Genomic DNA, 22,220 nt, shown 5'->3' with positions numbered 1-22,220 from the left:
TGCTGAAAAGGACCAAACCCACCATGGTGCAAAACACGGTGGCCAGTGTGTGCAGTAGCATTGGCTGTGCCTTCTCCTCATGCTGCCCATAGACTGCATGGCTAAGCACTTGGAAATCACGGGCTGAGGGAATACCTGCTCCATGGTCTGTCTCATCCATTTGCTGTGCAACTCTGGCATCTGTTCAGAAGTAAAACTCTGTATGTGTTGGCATACTTCTCTCAGAAAAGAGTACATGTTGCTGTTAGCACTTCCAAACATACATCTGCCATGTTCCCATACCTGTTAGGAGATGCTGTCATCTTTGGGGTGTGCTCATGTTGTGGATAGATCAATAGGAGAGTGAGCTGCCACCCCAAGAGACGGTCCTGCTCCTTTCCCACCCTCCACTGGGTGCTCCTGAGCATTGGATCCAAGACCCCTGTAATGCTAAGTGAGTTGCTTTAGCCGAATTATGGGGTAGCACATTGACACTAAAACCCAAAACTTGATAGGACAGAAATTCTGGTTTCTCATTGTCCAAACAGGATAAGAGGTTTTTTTTTTTTTTAGATTAGCTTCCTGTACAGCTGTCACAGGTTATTTGTACACAATCTTAGTATTCTGGATTCTTTATCAAAACCTACACATGACTGATTGGACAGTGTCAGTTTGAACAGGACCTTGGTAGCTCTGGAGAACTGAAGGAGTCACTTCTGGCTGCGTTAGTACATAGAGAATCTGTGCCATCCATGTCTGATCAACAAGTCCTGCTCAGGAGACGTAATTGGTATAAAGTGGCATTGTAGTTTGAAACTGTCAGGTGTGCGTGATACTTGGGAACTATTTGCGTGTTTTCCACTGGCTAAAGAAGCACAGAATTACACACCTTTAGAATAGTCATGATGTCAGCTGGCAGGTTAAAGGATGCCTCTGTGTGTCCTTGGACCTTACAGACTCTGCTGACCTTCAAGCCAGGAACGTCAATCTAGCTTTGTACTCTAGTAGCTTTTATTTATTTATTTATTTATTTATTTATTTATTTTACAACTCAATATTCTTGCTGTGATACAGCTGTTCCTAACAGGTGTTTGGTGTGGGGATAGTTTTTACATACGCATAACATCTGAGGGACACAAAACACCTTGGTTCTGGTATTTTTAGTTTTATCAATGTAGTGTTTGTTAACTGCTTTGAACTGATCGTTAAATAGATAGTGGATAGAGGATTAAGAACAAATTTACAGTCGTACTTCTGCTGTAAACCACAAAGAACGAAATGTCATGGTGCTGAGGACTGAATTTTGCTGTCATCGCTCTGCAAGCCAAGCTGTGCTGTCCTGCCTTGCCGTGGCAGGTCACAGAGTGTGCTGCTGTCCTCCTGCCTGAAAAGGTACCATTCTGTGCAGAAGATCAAATAAACCAGGAAAAAGAGAATGGGAGTAATTCCTGTAGCGTTACCAGTGTGCACGTTTTGAATATTCACCATCTCTCTGCTCAGGACTGAGCTCAAAATAGGTTGGCTGGTTACATCTCAGGCTCTGGGGACCCAACTTGACCAAATCAACCATATCAGCAATAGTGCCTTATCTATAAGGAGTAATAGTTCCTTCCTGCCTCCTGGAGTTTCCAGAGTCCTCCTGACAACTGGAATAGAGTTAGCAGGGTAGGGTAGAGGTGGGACATAGGGAGAGACACTGTTGGTCACACAGGAGGTGTCCCTCAGTCAGACAGGAATCAAGGCTAGTCTAGGAAAAAGTCTGGGTAGTAACTGTAATTCATTTATAGCAAAATCATCACAGCCCGTGAAACGATTTAAAGTCATTTGACAGCAGGTTCTGTTTTACACTTCAAATAGTTAAATCTGACTCAGAAAAAATCCTCAGTTGTAAAATACGTCCAGGAGAAAATTCAGGACAAAGATAGTGTTTCTGGATCTTCTGGCTTCTTGTGTTCCAGCAGAAGTTGAGCACACACTCTTGCACTTCACCTTACAAAAGGTAAGGTGTTTATTGGCTCGTCTCCCACCGGTGTCCGTGGGTGCTGCCAGCGCCGAGGGCCAGTTACAGGGGGGTGAGGAGGGGCTTTGCTGGAAGCACGTGCTGGTGTCCAGGGGAGTGCTGATTTCCACTAGGCATGCAGAAACTTGCAAGGCCATTTCTTCACGAGATAAGGGAGTATCATTTGTCCCTTAAGAATTCCAAATCTTCCCCAATTTGAGGGATGATTCCATTGGGAATTTATGCTGATGTGTGGGGTGTTTTGAACCAGACTTCCCCCAGGAGGAGTTGTCCCTATCAAGTCCATCTCAGGACAGATCGATGGAACAGTTTAGACCTTTTCCAGTGATTTCTGCTCTCATCAGAGCAGTCCTGGAAGGTGAAGAGGGACCAGTTGGTCCTTGGTAAAGTTACTGGAACTCCTGGATATTGCTCAGGAAGTGTCCTGCACCTTGCACCTAGGGCTTGTGGGCTAATTCATCTACAAACATTTGGCAAGGTTTGAAACAACTCTGTTTTAGGAGTTGTTTTTTGGTAGTTTCTCTCAGGACCCATCCTCATTTGAGCTCTCAGGATCCATGTGCTGGTGTTTGCCCACTGTAACTTTGATGTCTTGGAAATGATGTTCTGTTGGCGCAAGATGTGTGTGGTTTTGGGTGTGGCTTTTTTTTGCTGGGTTGAATTGTTCCTGTCAGTGCCAGAAGGTGGTATAGATGAAATGCGGTTTAAAAACATACTTGCTTGTAAAATCCTGTGCAAGTATATCTTCAACAGGTGCGAAAACAGGAGCTTTTACTTAGACTTTGTTAATATTCTTGTATATGATGTATATCAATTATTGTAGTAGCATTAGAATTTTAAATGGAAAACTGAGTATTATGAATGAAATAGTTTGAGAATGGTGAGAGTTAGATGGCTACAGCCTGAGTAGCAGTGTTAATGTTTAAATATTCTTTAAATCTAGACTTCAGCTAAGAACTGAATAGATTTATTAAACTTCAGTAATACTCAGCTTAGGGTAGTATTAGTACAGTTTCAAATTCATGGACTTTGTTGTCAGGTCAACCTCTGTAATTAATTGGTTCTGTAAAGTGCTATGAGAATTTGTTTAATTGTAGAGTATTGTATTGCCTTATTTTTATGTATGAGAATCTGGGTTGGTTTTGAAGCTTAACCATGAAATCCCACTTAGGAATCTTTGAAGGTGGTGCCTTTCTTCCCCCCCCATTTTTCTTATGAACAAATTTTTCAACAAATCAATCATGGCATGGTTTTTAAAATCACTTTTAAGAAGGCAAGTGAGAGTAAATAGCTTGAACTGCCTGCTTGGTAGTTATTCACTGGATATGATATTTCACAGACTTTTCCTTATAGGTTGGTATTTGGTCTTCATGAACAGGAAGTTATAAAGCTAAGCCTTTAATATTGTATTTTCTTCTTTGTTTTAACAGCTCAAAGGGAAGAGAAAAGGAACGAAGATCGAGCAGAGTCTGCATCGGCACCGAAGAAGACTGTGGTATCTATCATGGAGAAACAGTCCTCTTCTCTCACCAAAAATCTGCCTTCAAAGAAGTCCCCATCCTACTCCAACACGTCACTAACTAAACCACCACTGAAACCTGCTGGAAGTTTCAAAGGTGTCATTCCCAAGAAACCTTGGCCTTCATCAGGCAGTGTTCCTTCCAAACAGTCACCTCTCTCTCATGGCTCATCAGTTGCCAAGAAAGCAGCTCTGTCTTCCAGTTTGAGTGGAGGACTCAAAAAGCCTTCACTGTCTTCCATGTCAGCTGCAGCTGGAAGTAGTCAAGCAAAAGCATCAGTCAGTTCTGCCCAGTCACAGCCCAACTCTCAGATTCGACAAAACATTCGACGATCCCTGAAAGAAATTTTATGGAAGAGGTGGGAATTCAAAACACTTACTTTATATAGGAAGCTACATCTACAACTAGCATGCAGAGTCTAGTTTGTCTTGATAAGGAATTTTGAGAGATTGAATTTATGCAACAAATTACTACAGGTGCAGTCGGCATTTCAGGTTTATATTTGAAATAAAAAATCCTGATAGAAAATAAATGTGCATGTGATAAAGCCTTTAGAAAAAGAAATCTCACTATTCCATTTATATTGAGACAATTGCAGTTGAAGGATTAAATCACAGCATAGAAACTTCTATAATGTAGGTGCTCTGAGTTTTAAAGTCTAGAGATGGCAGTGTTGGAGATGCAGAGTTGTAGGGAACATAGTACAGGAAATACCATAGTGAAAGGTTAAAGCTCACTGAAGGAGAGATTCCCTCCTCTCCCAACATAAAAATCAACAAGAAATTCTGGTCAATGGGCAACTATCACTTATGAAAGGAAAAATAAAAGCCCCAAACACACAAAAAATGCAGATTTCCCCCCAATGATTATTAAAGATAATGTGAACCATCAAGACTTACATGGAGCACTGCCCTTTGGTATTGTCTCTGAACTGGAAATCCTGGTCACAGTGGGGAATCAAGGACTGAATGTCAAGCACTTGGGCTCCCTGTGTCACTCCTGGCAGAGAAACTCCTGATGTCAGTGCCATGAGCAGGAGTAAAGGCAGACTTGGTCTCCCAAAGCTGTGTCATCCATGGCCATCTGCAGGCAGTAATTAAAGTTTGCCCGAGTTCAAGTCCTGTGATGGACTTTGGCTTTGAGGTGTCATTTAAAGGAGTCTTGAGCCCTTCCTGGGTGAGGAGCAGCTGAGGTCAGCTCTGAAAAATTATTTTTTGTGACTGTGCCTGACCATTCACAGCTGACCTAACCACACATTCCTGTTCTTGTTTTCAACAGAGTCAATGACAGCGATGACCTGGTCATGACAGAGAGTGAAGTAGGGAAAGTGGCACTCAACATCGAGAAGGAAATGTTTAATTTGTTCCAAGTGACGGACAACAGATACAAGAGCAAATACCGTAGCATCATGTTCAATCTCAAGGACCCCAAAAATCAGGTTTGGGATTTTCTTAAATTTACACAGAAAGTGCTTTTGGGCTTTAATGGTATGTCAGACTCTACCCTCAACATTAAGAGTTTCGAAACAGAGACTTAGGAATTATACTATAAAATATTATTATAAAGCCATTCGAACACTTTTAATAATATTTTTATATAAGTAGGACTTCAAAGCCTACTTTAGTTGGTGGTTGGTATTTATTTGAGCACTTGGTGACATATTTATACTTGGGGTTTATTTCATCCCTGTTTTCTGATCGCTGCACCTTTCCAAGTTTACTTATAAGTAGGTGATATTTTTAATAGAAAATTAAGAAACTGGAGTAGGTTTTGCCTGCCCAGCACTGTAACCTCATCAGTTACCTAAGCAAGTTCTCTTCAGCATGGCAAAAGTCTCTTCTGTTTTCAGGGACTTTTCCATCGTGTCCTTCGTGAGGAAATCTCCCTGTCAAAACTAGTGAGAATGAAGCCAGAAGAACTTTTATCTAAAGAGCTGTCTGTGTGGAAAGAGAAACCAGCTAAGGCAGTAAGTAACATAATTTTTTCCTATGTCCTAAAGTAGAAATTAAGAGCAAGTTTGCCAACCTTTACCACCCATTATATGTTAATGCACCAGTTTCTTCCTAACAAAATACTAATAACGCTCAGTTTCAATACACTTTTTCTCTACCACATACCAAATGATAGCAAAGTACGGAGTAAAAGAAATATATGGAGCTTTTACCACCACTGTTTTGTTTCTCTCAGATGGAGTCAAGAAGCAAATCTCACGAAATCAAGAAAACGGCTGTAAAACGGGAACATGTGCCTGCTGTCAATATGGAGGATTCGCCACCAGTGTCTGACTCTGATGTGAGTACTGGGGATGTTCCTTCAGCATGAGGATGTGGAGGGGGAGAAATGGCATGTAGGGCTTCAAATTTGTCACCAGAAGTGCAGATTGTTTCTCTGAACTCTGGTGATATCATTGCTCACTGGATGTGCTATGAGCATCCTTCAAGTGTGAAGGACTGCAACAGCCAGTGATAGGTGTATTTTGCAGGCACTTCAAAGATGCTGTGTATTTTTCAGCTGTTGATGTCAATTTACAGAGAAATTTTTTATTTCTGAACATTAGCTCTACTTGAGAGCACTATGGCATGAAATGAGGGCACATATCATGTGATAACTCCATTTAATATGATATGCTTTAAGCAAGGCCTTTTATGTATTCTTTTAAAGAACTGAAGTGAATTAACAGTTTTCAAAGTATTTTTTTATTGTTAAAGTTAATGATCAGCTGTTATATTTTTTATGCTTGTTGACTTTTAGGAACAGCAGGAGTCAACCCGAACTGCACCCAATTTGAGCAGTGCTCCTTCTCTAGACGTTTTTAGCAGCATGTTGAAGGATACAACAAGTCAGCATCGAGCCCATCTTTTTGACCTGAACTGCAAAATCTGTACAGGTATTTTATTTACAATGCTGGCCTTGGGCAAAGTAAAATAACTGTTGCTTAAGAGTATTGTTTGTTTATTTGGTTTTTTTGAAATACTTTCTCCAAACTACTGTTAAATACTAATCAAAAAGTGCTTGATATAAATCTACAGGTCAGATTTCAGCATCAGAAGATGAGATACCAGCTAAGAAGGTGAAGTCAGGGGCTTCTGCTAAGAAGGTGGAGTCAAAATCAAAGCCAGAAGTCCAGGCCAAGTATGAAAGTCCTGCAGCAGCCCCGGCAGCAGAGCCTGACAAAGAGCCCATTGCTGACGATGCAATGGAAATTGATGTTGAACCAGCAGCAGAAACAGTTCCACAGCCAACCACAGAAAGAACATATGTTCCTACAAGCCAGAGCCAGAACAGCACAGACTCTGCAGTACCTGAAGAGGTCTCTGCTTTCCCTGCCTCCTGTGCTGGCCCCGTTGTCACAACCGTAACGGTTTCTGGCAGAGACCCCAGGACAGCCATGAGCAGCTCCTCTGGGATCGTGACCCCGGCCCCGCGTCCTGGGCCCGCAGCTGAAAAAGTCTCAACGGGGGAAACCAAACAGGAAACTTCCAAACCAGTTATGACTGTCCCCAAATCAATCCTAACCAAACCGTCTTCCTCACCAGATCCCAGATACCTGGCGGTTCATCAGTCGCCCAACATCAAGTGCGTATCCTCAGCAGCTGCCACATCCCTCCTGTGGCTCTCTGCAGACTCCCATGTGTCCCATGTCCTGTTCCTTTTCCCTCAGCTAAAAGGCTTGTTGAGGTTTATAGTTCAGGGAGCCTGATTCACACTTTTAAAATGCTGTCTCTCCTCATTCGGCTTCTCTAGCTGATAAAGTTTTCAGAGCATCAGTGTATGTTGACAGCAAAGATTCTCCAGTGTTCCAGCAGAGAAATAGAACTTAAAGGTGTCATGCAGACTTAGAAGTCTGCATACACATTAATATCTAGAAAGACAGTGCATGGGAGAGATTTTCATCCTGTATTAAAATACTGTTATGTCTAAATACAAATTAAAAGTAACCAGATGATCAAGTTGAAAGGAAATGGCTTTCTTTCACATTCTGAGTATACACAATAGTAAAAATAAATACTGCTGAGTATATCCTCTTGCAATTGCAGTTAAAATAATTTTATTCATAGCAAGTTTTTTTACTTCATAATCTCTTTCAGAGGGATATTGTTGACTTAATTAGTGAGAAATCTGTAACTGGTTTTATAAAAGTCATACCTTTTAGCATCTCTTTGCCTGTCTGCAGCTGCAAGTTTATTTTCTGTTGCTCCTCGCTTTTTTAACTAATTCCAAGTTAATGGAAAACATTAAAGCCTTTAGTAAAAATTTTGTTACTTATTAAAAAGAAAGTATTGAATCAATAGGAGGAGGGAAGAAAATTTAAAATAAAGGGCCCATCCTCATTTGCATGCTGTAACCTTTCTGTTTGGATTTGTTTTGCAGTGTTGCAGAGCCTCGCTCACCTCAGGACAGTGACACTTCCCTCTTTCTCTCTCGTCTCAACACCATTTGGAAAGGATTTATTAACATGCAAAGTGTGGCCAAATTTGTCACTAAAGCGTATCCAGTCTCCGGGTGCTTTGATTATCTTAGTGAGGTGTGTGTGTGTTTGGAATGGGTCTGTGCTGCAGTTCCTGCTGCTGGAGAGGCTGGGGGCACTGTGCGTTTATAGAGTTACATTAGAACTGGAGCAGTGGTAAAAGACATCCATGTAGTAATAGGAAAAGTAGCTCAAGAAAAAAACTCAGCCTTTTAAAAATTCCCCACAAATCTGTGAAGAATTCTAATGTCTTTTAATGTGTTTATACATATGTTAGGATCTGACATGGAATAATGGCTTTACATCAGGTTCCTTGTTTTAGAGTCAGTGTTTTTAAGTGTGTGCCTTGTTCTCTTCTCAGACCAGATGGGTCACTGATGTAATGTTAGAAAATTTTGTTCAGCTGTTTATGAAAAGTATCATCCTTTTTACTAATTTTCAAGTAAAACCAGTTGGATGATATTGTTCTGAGAGGGTGTACATTCAAATAATGAGACAGTAGAAAGGCTTTTCTTTCTCTTTTTTCTTCTCAAGGGCATTTTAGATGACTTAGGATTTTTCAAACACAAATGTGTGGTTTAGGACTTAGTAGGGTTGCTTGTTCTTCTGAGTACTGCTTTTGCTGAAATGAGTTTCACTGTCCTTGTGACAGGAAGGTCACCAGAATTCAAGTGACTTGGGGTCACTGAAAATGTGGAGAAAAGCTGTGTTTCAGATAGCAGCTTTCCTATAAAAGCCAATATGTATGTTACATATTATAGTTCCCCTCTAAATGCCAGTAATGGGCATGCAGAACTGTTTGATGTGTTGCTGCTCTCCATGTTTGGGGGTGTGTATCTGTTCCATGTATCCTCTTGGCCTTTGGGTCACATGCCATAATTAAACACCTCCAAATTTAGGAACAGCATGGCTGAATTAAAAACATATGTACAAAAGTTTACTAAAATTTAATTATCCACTGGGCTACTGGGATGGGACAACCTGCACTGCCTTTTTTGGTTTTTGTTTTTGGTTTTTCTCACACTACCATGTAATACTTCTTGTTTAGGATTTACCTGACACAATTCATATTGGTGGGAGGATCTCACCGAAGACAGTCTGGGATTATGTTGGCAAACTCAAATCTTCACTTTCTAAGGTATTCACTTAAAATCCTTTGCAAAACCCAGAAGAAATAGACAGCAATGTAAAATGAAAGCTTTTTATAATATAGAGTAGTAAACAGCAAATACTGACATGGATCACACATGGAAAACTATCTAAACCACTTCTTTGAAATTTTTTATTTATTTTAGTAATGTGTTTATTGAGCTGTAAATCTTGATCTCTTTCCTGCACAGTAGTTAAATCTTCATACTATTTACTAACTGAAATATTTAAGATTGAAATTCAAATTTTAAAGAAAAGGAAGTTATCATTTAATGTATTTAATATATTTTTGTATTAAAACCACTTCAGAAGTGAAAAAATGATACACAGTATAGAGATAAACATGAAACTAAGAATTTTCCATTTCTTTTTCATTTGAGCCTCAAGCTGTTCAGTTTGATGTAAGATACACAAGTAATTTGTGTTTCTGAAAACGACAAACCAAATTCTATTTTAATGTTGCAAATTGAACAGCAGTAGTCTCTTAAATCTAGAGTGTTGCCCTGAAGGCATAGTTGGAGTGACAAATATATGGTTTATTTTTACCCCTGGAATCTGCCCTTTACCATTTCATTTGTTGGTATGTTTCAGGTTGAATTTTTCCACTTTGTTTTTGTATTCCAGGAATTGTGTTTGATTCGTTTCCATCCTGCAACAGAAGAAGAAGAAGTTGCCTATATCTCTCTCTACTCCTATTTTAGCAGTCGTGGTCGTTTTGGTGTTGTAGCTAATAACAACAGACATGTCAAGGATCTCTACCTGATCCCCCTGAGTTCTAAGGACCCAATTCCTTCCAAACTCTTGCCCTTTGAGGGACCAGGTAAGCACAAAACAGGGGAGGTTCAATGCTAGGTAAAATCACAAGACAAAAGGCAATCTGAGACAAATTGTTGAATATTTAATGTAATCATTAGTTAAATTTTTTTATATAAAAACCAGTTTTAAAGTACGTAATTAGGGAAGAGCTGGAAATCCAATTCTGCTAAGATAAAATTGTCCAAACTTTAGTCTTTCCAACAAGATGCTCTTATGTCTTAGGAGAATGAGTTTACCTGTAAAACCAAGGATGTGAAACAGCCACTATATTTAAAACACCCAAACAAAACCACAAAAAGCTCCCACCCTATTATCAGCAACTCCTAAATTCACAAACCCTAGACCCTTACAAGCCATTCACCATCACTTAATTCAAGCAGGAAACTTATTCCACAGAGGAGCCAAGAAGTCAGAGTGACGACACAGGTAACATTTCTGGTGGTTCCACTGGATTGTCACTGTCCACGCTGAGTTAATCTGCACATGCAGTGTGGGGCACGAGGTGTTCGAAATGTTCTGTTCTACTTGGGTCAAACTCTAGTCCAGTCACTGACTTCAGAAAATCAGTTCTTTGGGGAGAAAGGGACCCATTCCTTACGGTTAGAATCTTCTATCTTTAGATAAAATTACCTGTAATAGTGTTTGGTGAGTTTGCCCCATGTTGAACATGGTGACAGAAGAACTGAGAATGAATTCAACCATGAAACACCCCTCTACAAAATTTGAAGTCATCTTCATCTAAGGATAAGGAGACGCATATGCTTAGTTTCCAAACAAGGGTCTAGGTTTTATAGTAAATACCAGCTTGAGAAGCTGAAGAGCTGCAGGTGGCAGTGAAGGCAGAACTCCGTTGTCACGGCTATGGCTGGCACTACGTGGTAGGTATGGAACAACCAACAAGGAGTTCACCTTTCTGGGAAGCTGACTGAGCTCTACTCCTCAGATACAAGTGTAGCACTAAACTCAATAAAGCATTCTCAGGAGCAACAGTGGCTGGGACAGGTTTTCAGCAGGTGGAACATCATAAGTTAAGTGCTGTCCCTTCCTCCATGAGATGGCCAAGGGTGCTTGCTCTGCATCCCCAGACAAGATTTTTCTCATACACTTCAAACCTCTTTTATCTGTCCTTTGAACAGTGCACAGAATAGGTGATTGTTTTTAGGCAGTAGCTAAAAAGGCATTATTGCTGTCTAAATTACAGTATAACTAGAATTGTTGAATGTCAGCACTTCATAGTCTGTTACTTGCTGAATTTTTGAAAGGTAGGCAAAAACTTACTGCTATTTCATAGCCAAGAAGTCAAAACACCAAATACAGAACACCTTGGCACAGGGATGTAGGCAAAGTCTTAACTCATGGACTGGTTTTTCCAGGCAGAACTAAAGAAATGCCATCCTTTTTGGGCAGTAGCACAAGGATGGGATTGGCCATTGAATCTGCTGTAAATGTCTGCTGGTCTGATAAATAACTCAGTTTACCTAATTTTTGCCTCCTTCATTCCTGTGGAAATACCAGCTTTCTGTTTTACTCTTCTTTTACTTCTCCATTATGGGTCTCATTTCAAATTAAACTCTTTACCTTAGATTGAAGGTTGGCAAATGTAGCCAAACTCTACTATTAATGAGAGATCTTTGTAATGTCAGACTGGTTTTTCTGAGTTTCAAGTGCAAAAGTATTTCAAAACTAGAGGGACTTGCTCAGAACAAATTCAGGTCTCATCTGAAGGTGTTTGTGGAGGCAAATTTTGTAAGTCAGGTTTTCAAATTGACATAAATAGTTGTAGGCCAAGTAGATAAAGGTTAGCAGAAACAAGGTTCCAAGGGCAGGCAGGCCATGAGATGGAACAGTTTCACAGAAGATTCACTTAAGAGTTCTGCCATCAATTAACACTTGTTGGAAACTCCTGTGGCAGCCTTGATCTCACAGCTGTGCTACGTTGTGTTGTGTTTTAAAAGCAGGTGAAAGGAATCAGGTAAGCTGTTCCTCTTGTTTTGTGTATGTATGAAAACCACAACATGTAATCCACACTTTTTAATGCCATCTGATGGAATTGACTGTGTTTTCTTTCTTTACCAATCAATAAAAATATTTTGTGGAACGTGGTCATTGTCTCCTTAAATTTAATTGTGTGCCTTCCAGTAGAGTCTAGCAAGGCCTGGAAAAGCATTGCCTTTAGATGGTCTATCATATTTAGATAGATATGAGCTGAGGGGGGAGGAGGGAGAGGACAATCAAACCCTGCCACTCCAGAAATCCTAGTTAGAAGATATTCCAGCTGTATCAGCCAGTTCCATCAGGCACGTACGGATTAGGAATTTCTCCTGTTTTCTGATGGATTGGATTTGGAACACAACTGAGGACTGCGCTAGTACCTAGAAGATCTGCAGAAAACTGTGACGTGGGCGGCTTAAAAACAGGAAAATGGAGGGTTATCCTGATTTATATTTCATTAACTCAGATATATATTACCAGATTTTATGTGTCATGGGCTCTTCTGCACTGTCCTTTTGCAGTGGTTTACAGTATGTGAATTCACTTCTCTGTTTCACATACACACTTACCACTTCCAGTTGTAAAAAGTAGTATAATCAGATTTAATTACTAATAGGAAGTGATTTATTGAGGGATTTAGTGGTGATGGGAATGTAACAACGATCTTACCTAGCTGAATTTTAATAAAACAAGACATATATCAGTAAAGATTCCACAAATGCTGGTATGTCTTTTGGTAGTTTTTGATAGGGACTGTGGGTTTTCATAAAGTACAAAGGCATGAAATCTCCTTATGCTGTTTGGAATGCTCTTAAAAAAAACAAATGGACCAAAATATTACCTAAACTGTGAATGGAGTTTGATGTGTTCAGCTGAGCAGATTTCATTAGGAAAAGCAGCAGCAGTAGAGGAATGTGGCATTACAAACCCAATTTTCTGTGCCAGCCAGTTCCACTCAGCAACGGAGCCTGAATGTGGAGCAGTGTCACAGTGCTGGGAGTGATCTGCAGCCCTGAATTAAGGGGGCACAAATCTAAAGACAGTTGTCAATTGCTCTCATGATTAATTGGGACAAATATTTAAATGGCATTGATAAAATATAGATAAAATCTTGTATTGGTCTCTGCAGTTTAAAATTAACCACAGGTGTGCTTAGTCTAATCCCATGGGTCTGTCAGGGACAGGCAGACATGAAGTTGTCTTGAACAGTGCAGGTCAGCTTTTAGCAGCTACTGATGACAGGAAAAGATGGGGCAAATCTACACATAAATATGGTAAACTTGATCTAATGAAAAAATGTATTTAAGGCTAAGGATGACAAGTGTTAATTCAATACTAGTATTTAGTATATCCTGTCTTAATGGCTTTAGTTACAGGAAGTAACTCCATAAAACCAGACTGTGGATTTCAAATGCATAATAGGATAACTGTTATAAATAATTTAGCACTGAAAGCTACTGACTCTGCCAGCACAGCTTGCAGCACTTTTAAAACAGTCATTGAGCAATAGTGGCAGACTGCAGTCAACATTTCGTTGTTCCTAAAATTAGGCACTTAACCTATTTATGGATATTAAGATAGAATGGGGCTGTGCCCTTTGAAAGCTGCTCTGGCCATGTGTCTTCATTGAAGGAATCGCGTAGTGTTTGAGCTCTGAACTGAGTGAGTGTAGAAGTCAGTTTAGGCAAAATTTCTATTTGTGTACAATTCCAGTATCGAGATGAAAAGTTTTAATGGATTTATTCTATGATGACTAAATTCTAAACACAGTAATTTATAACTAATGCTATTAACTTGCTGCTAGAATTTTTTGCCTTGAAAGTGTATTAAAATGTTACCCTGTTTTAATTAGTGACTTGATCTCTGTTTCTTACAGGGATTCAAACTTGATTTCTCAGTAATTGCTGTTTATTAGATATCCTGCCTGATGGATTTTTGACACCTGTTTATTTCAGTTATTCAGTGTTTGAAATTCATTGCGACTAATTGCATAAATCACAAGTCTCTGCATGAAAGTTGGTAACCAAAACATTTAACAACAGCAGAACAGCAAATGCCTACTGGCAGTTTCTGGGTGAACTCCTGTTTGTGAGATGCTCTGCACTGGTCAACACCCACCAACTGGGGAGTTGTTACTCATTAACATAAATTTAGGAAAACAGCTGATGTGGTTTCCTCATTAGATGGTAAATTTAGGAGTCCCAGTAAAACTTCTGAGTTGTGTCACCAGAGTAATGTATGTGTGATGTGGTTTGCTAATGGAATGTATCTGCTACTGTGGGGTTTGGGGGTTGCGTTGGTATCAAAAAGTTTTTGGTGCTAATAATTAGATATTTAAAATTGTTGCTTAATGAGAAGTTGATTTAATGAGAACAAGGAACATATATATAAAAATCTCCTGCTTATGGGATCTTGAATAAAAGGGTCAACCTAGGTCAGAGCCCTCACCTTGCCATTTATCCACAATGAATATTATCTTTTATTCCACAATATTATCTTCTATTTCACAGGTTATTTTATGTTTCCATATTACTGCTTCCATGCTGATGCAAATCATAACTAATGGCACATATGGGAGAAGGACAGTGGCCCTCAAATGTGGGCCTTTTAAAAGCCATTTAGTCCAGAAGTTAAAAGATTCTCTACATTTGCCACCATGTTTTGTTTAAGGATTTAGTTCCCTGCCCTTCATTCTAGGCATCTGCCACAAGTGCCAGCGGAACTGTGTGTGTAAGAGAAAAAAAATATAATAGCAGGAGACAGGCCTACAGACCTTTGCATTTTTCCTCTTTATCTGAAATTTTCTTATCATTTCTGGATATACTTCTCCTTCAAGTCTGAAGCTCTTCACAAAGGAGCAGTTCTGCTCATCGTGTGTTTTACTTACGTATCAAGGCCTAATACCCACACTGTGTCTGGCAGCTCCAAGGCCACCTTGCCCCCACACCAGGTGCTGGCCCAACCAAACACCTCTCCTGGGCTTATTTGGGACATCTGTGGTTTCTCTGCTTCTATTGCCTCTTAAAATAATATCTGGCTGGAAAAAACCACAACAAACTGGGAGTAATTACCAGCTTGAACACTGTTTCCAAACGCTGTTTGATGTGATCTTTTTTGCCTTTACGGGTGTTTATTGAACTTGGAGACAGACAAAATATTTATAGACTGGTGTCAATGTGGACTTTTAGCACAGATTATAACACAAATAGCAATGTTTAGCCCAGGTTTTCTCACTTTTCAGTATCTCTGTGTATATTTGCTAACTAAATGTAAATATTTGATTTTTCAGGAGAGGTGGGGGTAGTTGAACAGTAGAAACAATGTAAAGATACAAAAATATAACAACTTTGTTTGGTTTGAACTTTTGCAGAGACACTTTAACAGTGATGCCTGATGCTGCAGTCTTTTATTAAAAATACTGAGGAAGGAATTTAAACTTTTAAACTTATGTATAGATACATATAAAAAGTAAGAAATACAAATGCATATGCCTATGGACTAATGAAAATTTGTAAAATAATAGGTTTCTACTGAAAGCATCATTAAAAATCATGTTTTTATATATACAGTCTTTGTGTTCTCTTTCAGGTCTTGAGTCATCTCGGCCAAATTTAATCCTTGGATTGGTCATCTGTCAGAAAGGGAAACGTCCGGCCACTGAGACAGAAAAGACAGAGGAGAAGCGAAGCAGAATTCAAACACATGAGGAAGGTGAACCATCACTGTTCTCTAAAGGGCCTCCAGCTTCACAAGAGAAGAAAACCCCAAAATACACACTTTATTCAGGAGACTCCACCATGAGTACAACACCTCCTGGATCTCCTCCTCCACCTCCACCCCCACTTCCCGTTCCAGACACCTCAGCAGTGACACCTTCAGTATTAAAAATACTGTCGTCCATTAAAAGTGGCCCCACAACTACTGTGACCCCACCGATTTCAACGGCCGCTCCTGCAAGCAGCACTGCCACACACTCATCATCCTCAAAAACTGCCACGCCTCTTGAGCACATCCTGCAGACCCTCTTTGGGAAAAAGAAAACTTTTGAGCCTCTTGCCAAGGATTCTGGAACTGTTCAGTCTTCCAGTCAGGAAAGTCAAGCTGCAGCAGATAGTGGGGTGTCAGCGGTTCCTCTGTTAGATCCCATCGTGCAGCAGTTTGGGCAGATGTCCAAGGACAAAGCCATAGAAGAGGAGGAGGATGACAGACCTTATGATCCTGAGGAAGAATATGGTCCAGAGAAAGCCTTTGAAATGCAGACTGGTGAAAGTGACAAACGATACAGTGTGGAAAAGCCATCTACTACAGCAGAACTAGAGGATGAGGCCTATGATCCAGAGGATGAAACTATCTTGGAAGAAGCAAAAGTTACTGTTGATGATTTACCCAACAAAATGTATACAGACAGTAAAAGCAGTTCTTCAGAAACATCTGCTTCATTTGTTTCTGATTTATCTGCATCCTCCTCCTTGGTAGAACAGCAAAAAATGTTGGAAGAATTAAACAAACAAATAGAAGAACAGAAAAGGCAGCTAGAGGAACAAGAAGAAGCCCTCAGACAACAAAGAGCAGCTGTTGGTGTTTCAATGGCTCACTTTTCAGTGTCTGATGCTTTAATGTCACCTCCACCAGCAAAAGCTTCCCTAATAAAGACCGAATTATTCCATCAGGGCCAGCAAGCTACACAAAAAGTAGATTTACCTTCATCTTTAAATCAGCAAGCACAAGTTTTAAACCAGGGCTGTGACCCAAGGCAGAACAGAGATCCTCGACAAGCTCGAAGAATGGCAACAGAGAATGACAATGCTGATTCTCGAATAAAGCCACAGGTAGTACAGAATGAGATATCCACAAGAGAAGTTGCTCCAGAAAGTTTTCCAAATGCTTTGCAGACTTCACTTGGTAAGGAAGATAATGCTTTAACTTCCACTACTCAGCCTGGTTTTACTGCTGATAATTGGGTTTCAAGTGAACAGACATCTACAGTGCCCCAGAAAGAGACATCTAACAGCAAATTTGAACACAGCATTCAAGTTACTTTGGAAAACTTGAGTCAAACAGCTTCTGGAGATCCTTCTGCTTCCAAACCTACACGTAAAGTGCTGCTTCCAACACCTCCAAGTACATCTTTTCAGCCTAATTTCTCCACATCAAATGACAGCCCGTCTTTGCAAGATATGCATCAAGTGTCATGGTCAAATGAGTCAAAGGAAGCAATGGGAAGGGATTCCTTTTCAAATACAATGTTTCCTCCACAAGAAAAGGCAGCTGGACACTTTGAACCAGAGATGGGTCTTTCATCAGTGCAATATGATGAACAAAGAAATCCTCATCAATTTGTAGAACAAACTGAATCCATACCAGTTCAGAGTGAGGGTGGACCTCCTCCACAGCACTTTGAGGAAAATAGAGCATTTTCTATGTCTGGGCAGAAAGGGGGGCCTCCAATGATGCTCAATGCACCTGGAGGACCTCATGGACCTAATTTTAGAGGGCCAGCACCACAGTTCTCTGAAGAGCATGGTTTTCCAAATAATGATGGGCAAAGAGGACCTCAGTCTGGAAGGTTTGGAGGTCAAAAGGGTCCCATTCCTTCCTTATTTTCTGCACAGCATGGACCACCTCTTTTTGGTGATAATAGGGGCCCTCCCCCTTCTTATCATGGTGGTCCAAGAGGAATGTCACCATCTCATTTTGAAGATCATAGGGACCCTCACATGGAACAAATGGAATTCTCAGATTCCCAATATGATGAAATGATGGGGCCTCCAGGACAGTTTGAAGGACCAGATTCCCCTCAGTTTATGGGAAACAGAGGACCTTCACCTTTTCCTTTTGGAGGTCAAAGACGACCTCCACCAGGTCAGTTTAAAGGACAGAGAGGAGGCCCTCAGTTTGGAGGGCCAAGAGGTCCAGCCCCAGGTCATTTTGGGGGACCAAGAGGGCCTCACCCAAATCAATTTGAAGGGCAGAGAGGTACAGCTCCAAATCATATGCCTGGTCCAAGGGGACTTTTGCCACAGCCATATGAAGAACGGAGAGGGAGCCCACCACCCAGATTTTCCAACCAGAGAGGTCCAGCACCACATCAGTTTGGAGGACCAAGAGGAGGGACACCTCCAATGTTTCCAGAAGAAGATGAACCTCCTAGATTTCATTACCAGGGTCAGTCACCACAAGGTATGAAACCACCCCCAAGACCACTCCTGGACCTTCCAAGCCATCCACCAACTCACAGAAAAGAGATGTGGGAGGAAGGTGGACCATCTGCATCTCTTTCCAATATGTCTGGGCAAGGACCTGAGTCGGAAGGACAGTGGCCCACAACTGACTTCCGAGAAGGCAAAAATCCTGACTATAGAGGCCAGACATTTGAAGGGAGACAGAGAGAGAGATATGAGGGAGGAAATAAAGACAAGGGTTTAGATCAGCCAGAGCCTCAACAAGCAGATAACCGCCAAGGTAGAGGCTTTGAGGAAAGACGAAGGGATCGAGAACATGGCAGACCTTGGGAAAGAGACCGTGGCAGAAACTGGAGCAGAGACAGGGACTGGGAGAGACACAGAGACAAGGAATGGGATAAAAATAGAGATAGGAGCCAAAACAAAGACAGAGACAAGGATTCAGAGCGCGGTAAGGACTGGGAAAGAAGCAGAGACCGAGATAGGACAAGAAACAGAGAGAGGGACTCTTACAGAAGACGTGATAGAGAGCGATCGAGAAGCAGAGACAGGGATCGTGACAGAGAGAAAGACAGGGACCGGGATCGAAGCCGGGAAAAGGAAAGGGATCGAGACAGAGATCGAGATCGCGACAGGGAAAGAGGGAAAGATCGCAAAGATAGGAGTAAGAGTAAGGAAATTGGTAAAGAGACGAAGCCAGAAACACCGAAGGAAACTCAGAAACCGGTGGAAACTGAAGCTTCATCTTCCAGCAATCAGTCATAGAACTGTGACTGATACTTCCCACAAAATACACTTTTGCCACGCAGCAAGGACTGCACATCTGTAAATACTGTACATATTCTCACCTTTTAAAAGTTCTGTTGTAAAACTAGCCTTACCCAATGTACTGACAAATTAGCAATTTTTGAACAACTGTGAATGAAAATAATCAGATAGATGAAAAGCAAGAACATATTGGACTTTCACTTGCTGCATTTTGTGCATAATGTTTTTCTTATAAAGATTCACAACGTTACCTGTACTGAGATTTTGTTTTTTCTACTTGCATCTTTATCTTAAAATTTCCATTTACAGTACAGAAATGGAAAAAGTCTAAGAAGAGCATATTGCTTTTTAAGATTATAAAGTTATGTTTTCCAGTAACTTGAATTGTAATTTTATAGGAGAATTTAATCCAGACCTGAGGAGCCATACCTTTACATCTCATTTACATGATATTTTGGTGTCAAAATTGTTCCTACAGCACACACTAAAAATGTTGGTGTCATGTTTCTTTTACAATGGAAGGGTCATGTGTTTAGGAAAAGGCTGCAAAAGAACAGTGTTCATAATTACTTGTGACTGATGGAGGATTTGGAAATGGACTGTTATAAGCTTAAAGTGCACTATCTTCCTTTTATATATACGCATTTTGGGTCTGGAATCCATTTGTTAAGTGTACAGCAAAGAAACAAGTCATACTTAGTTATTTTTCATGAAGTTTTAAATATCCCATGTTTACAAACCTGTCTTTAGAGAAAATACACGAGTAGCACCTTTATAACCAGCAAAACTTAAAAAAGCATCAGACATTTATTTTGAAAATTGGTAAACCAAAGGAAGGAAGAGAATCTGGTTAAATAGGCCACTAAATCTGTTACTTCAATTGAACTGATTTAGTGGAGCATTTTTTGGTTTTGTTTATGTTTTCTAGAATTTTTCCACAGATTGAAGAAATGTCCCAATTTGATTGAACTTTTCATTATAGAAGTGCTCTTTCATTCTAAAAGGGCTCTTGAAAAATAAATGATACTGTTCTTTTGTTAGGCCCTACTTAGGCTGTCAGTGTATATAAAACTCTCCACTGAAAAAGACACAGCTGCATTAAAGTTTAAATTACGGTGGTACATCATGTTGTGATTGAAGAGGGACATTTTCCACGGTGAAATACATCACATTGCTACTTCTCATGTAGTCCTCAAGCACGTAATTCTAAAGTGTGAAATAAAACCCCAGTAATTTATTTGAATGTGTAAATTAACCATTGGGGTAAATATTTTGGTATTTTGCTAAAATAGATTTGGAAATGTAAAATTAGATTCCTGTAAACATATTGCATCTTGGGGACTATATTACAGGTAGTGTGTGTGTCACCACAGTCACACTGGTACATTCTTGAAGGTCCTTGCACATCCAGCATTTGCTGGCTGAAATGATCCTCTCATCCTGAACCCAAGGGAAAACGGTAACACGCAAAGACATTGTATTAAATGCAAACATCAACTATGGTGTAAGATTTTTTTTCTTAATGAGATGTTTCTAATTTAAAGACATACATAAAAGTATGCAAAATGTGTGTTTGTTTAGGTTTACTTGCTAGAAATTTCTGTAAATTGTATTTTATACGGCAAAGTATATCACTGTACATTAAAATATGGGACTTCACAGGTTTTTGTTACCGTAAGTAGAATAAACACCTACAGAGAGCTGTTGTCCTTTTCTTAAATGTGTATGTGTCTATTACTTTCTACATTTTGCTATTTCTCAACAACCCGCGAGAGACTGATGGCACACAGGTTTCATTTCCTCATAGTTTACAGGTGTTTAGACAGATGTTTTGCAGGATGTCACAGCCAGCCAATGTTTGATTGTGGGCCTTCTAAAAAGCAGCAAATATCTGTGCTTATGATTTTCTTCTCAGTTCTAAAGCACCCCATAATTTATTTTGAAGTTTTTTTACATTTGAATCAGGAAGCTTGGAATTTGAAGATTTTTACATCAAAAAATCTGAAGAAAAGAAAAAGTATTAATTCAGGTCACACCATTTATGAATTTCTTGACTTTACATTTTTATTAAATAGATGTGTGGCTTTTCAGCTTCTAGGAAATTCTCCTTTAGTAGTTTGGGGAATCTGTTTATGCTTTAGGACTGGTAAATCCATCCTTCCAGAGATCAAGTGGCAAAAAAAATCAACAGCATAGACAGGCTGCAGTGACTTTGTTAAACCACAGCTTTATGTAGTTAACAATCAGCTGGAGTTGGATTTTGCAGCAGGGTTACTGTATCCTCCAGAGCAGCAGGCAGTAAAAGCCAGGCTGAACCCAACATGACAATTTAACTCAATTTACAGAGACTAAAAATGGTACTCAATGATTGTCCTGCATTGTAGGAAAGAGAAAAAACAGTTCTCTGGCTTTGTCCAAACTTTTGATTAACATGAAAGAACCCACTATTTTGAGCTTTTGTCTATGTTTGTACTAAGCTAACTTTCCAAAGAGTATTTTGAGAAATCTTTTTTTCTGTAAAACTTCCTGCAAAGTCTAGAACAATATAAGCAGAAATATTATGTCTATAAAAGGCTGCACTATTCCAACTGTGAGCATTGTAAAGGGGAGTGTGGAGGAGGATTAGAGAAGTAGGAAAGTGTGTATTGAGTTCAGTGTGCACAAAACTGCTTTTAAAATTTCTGGGTTTGTGTCTAGAGGGAAAGTCACAAGTGAAACTGTCGGGCTGTGGCTACACTTCATGGAAATGTCTGTGCACGCTGCCTTGGGACCTTTTTTTTTTCTCTCAATTTTCCCATCCGTACCCCGGGGCGGGGTGGGCCGGGGACCCATCGCTGCCCCGGTCGGGCTCTCCCCGCGGGGTCCGGGGCTGAGGCGGCCCCAGGGCCCCCGTGGGGAATGACAAGCGATTCCCGTTAATCCAGCTGGTTTTTCCTTTAAACCAGGTGGTTTCGTTGCCTTTTCCTTCCTGCACAAGCGGCCCTGGCTCGCCTCCTCCGTGCCCCTGGTGCTGCTCTTGGTGCAGGTGGCGCAGCCGGGCCGTGGCCGTTGCTCTCTGTGAGCTTTCCGTTACCGACAAAGCCGAGTGACGGATCTCAACCTTAAACTCAGCAGCCAATAGGTTTAATTAGTTTAAATTTGGGATAAGAGCATGTACCCAGCCAACCCCCGCAAATCAGCTAAAACAGTACACCGTGTGTCCAGAACCTGAAGTACATCTGTAAATACACATTGCGGCCACGTGTTCTCTTTCCTTATCTCCTCCCAACCCCGATGCGAACCGACTAACGCCGATTTTGGGCGGCCGGGGCTCCCTCCCGGGTTAT

At 40.4% G+C, this 22,220-nt stretch overlaps 1 protein-coding gene across 3 annotated transcripts in view; it reads left to right on the top strand.

Moving 5' to 3' along the window:
• The window catches only part of DIDO1 (death inducer-obliterator 1), a 48,773-nt gene extending 28,165 nt beyond the window's left edge, over window positions 1-20,608 (top strand). For 2 of the 3 annotated variants that reach the window (XM_042046430.1, XM_042046422.1), the window contains exons 8-17: window positions 3,430-3,877; window positions 4,798-4,957; window positions 5,369-5,485; window positions 5,707-5,811; window positions 6,271-6,406; window positions 6,549-7,095; window positions 7,891-8,044; window positions 9,036-9,125; window positions 9,761-9,956; window positions 15,533-20,608. In XM_042046430.1, the coding sequence (XP_041902364.1) occupies window positions 3,430-3,877; window positions 4,798-4,957; window positions 5,369-5,485; window positions 5,707-5,811; window positions 6,271-6,406; window positions 6,549-7,095; window positions 7,891-8,044; window positions 9,036-9,125; window positions 9,761-9,956; window positions 15,533-18,891 (5,312 nt within the window). In that variant the 3' untranslated portion in view covers window positions 18,892-20,608. Of the gene's footprint in view, window positions 1-3,429; window positions 3,878-4,797; window positions 4,958-5,368; window positions 5,486-5,706; window positions 5,812-6,270; window positions 6,407-6,548; window positions 7,096-7,890; window positions 8,045-9,035; window positions 9,126-9,760; window positions 12,055-15,532 lie in introns of those variants that run through there. The other variant, XM_042046438.1, reaches the window with a different exon arrangement.
• The last annotated feature ends 1,612 nt before the right edge of the window (window positions 20,609-22,220 follow it).

Source organism: Corvus kubaryi, unplaced genomic scaffold (genome assembly GCF_017639235.1).
Source record: "Corvus kubaryi isolate FWS band 111438036 unplaced genomic scaffold, C.kubaryi_AGA036_p1.0 134, whole genome shotgun sequence".
Lineage (NCBI taxonomy): Eukaryota > Metazoa > Chordata > Aves > Passeriformes > Corvidae > Corvus > Corvus kubaryi.
Note: the sequence above shows the minus strand (reverse complement) of the source record. Positions and strands in the feature narration are given on the sequence as shown.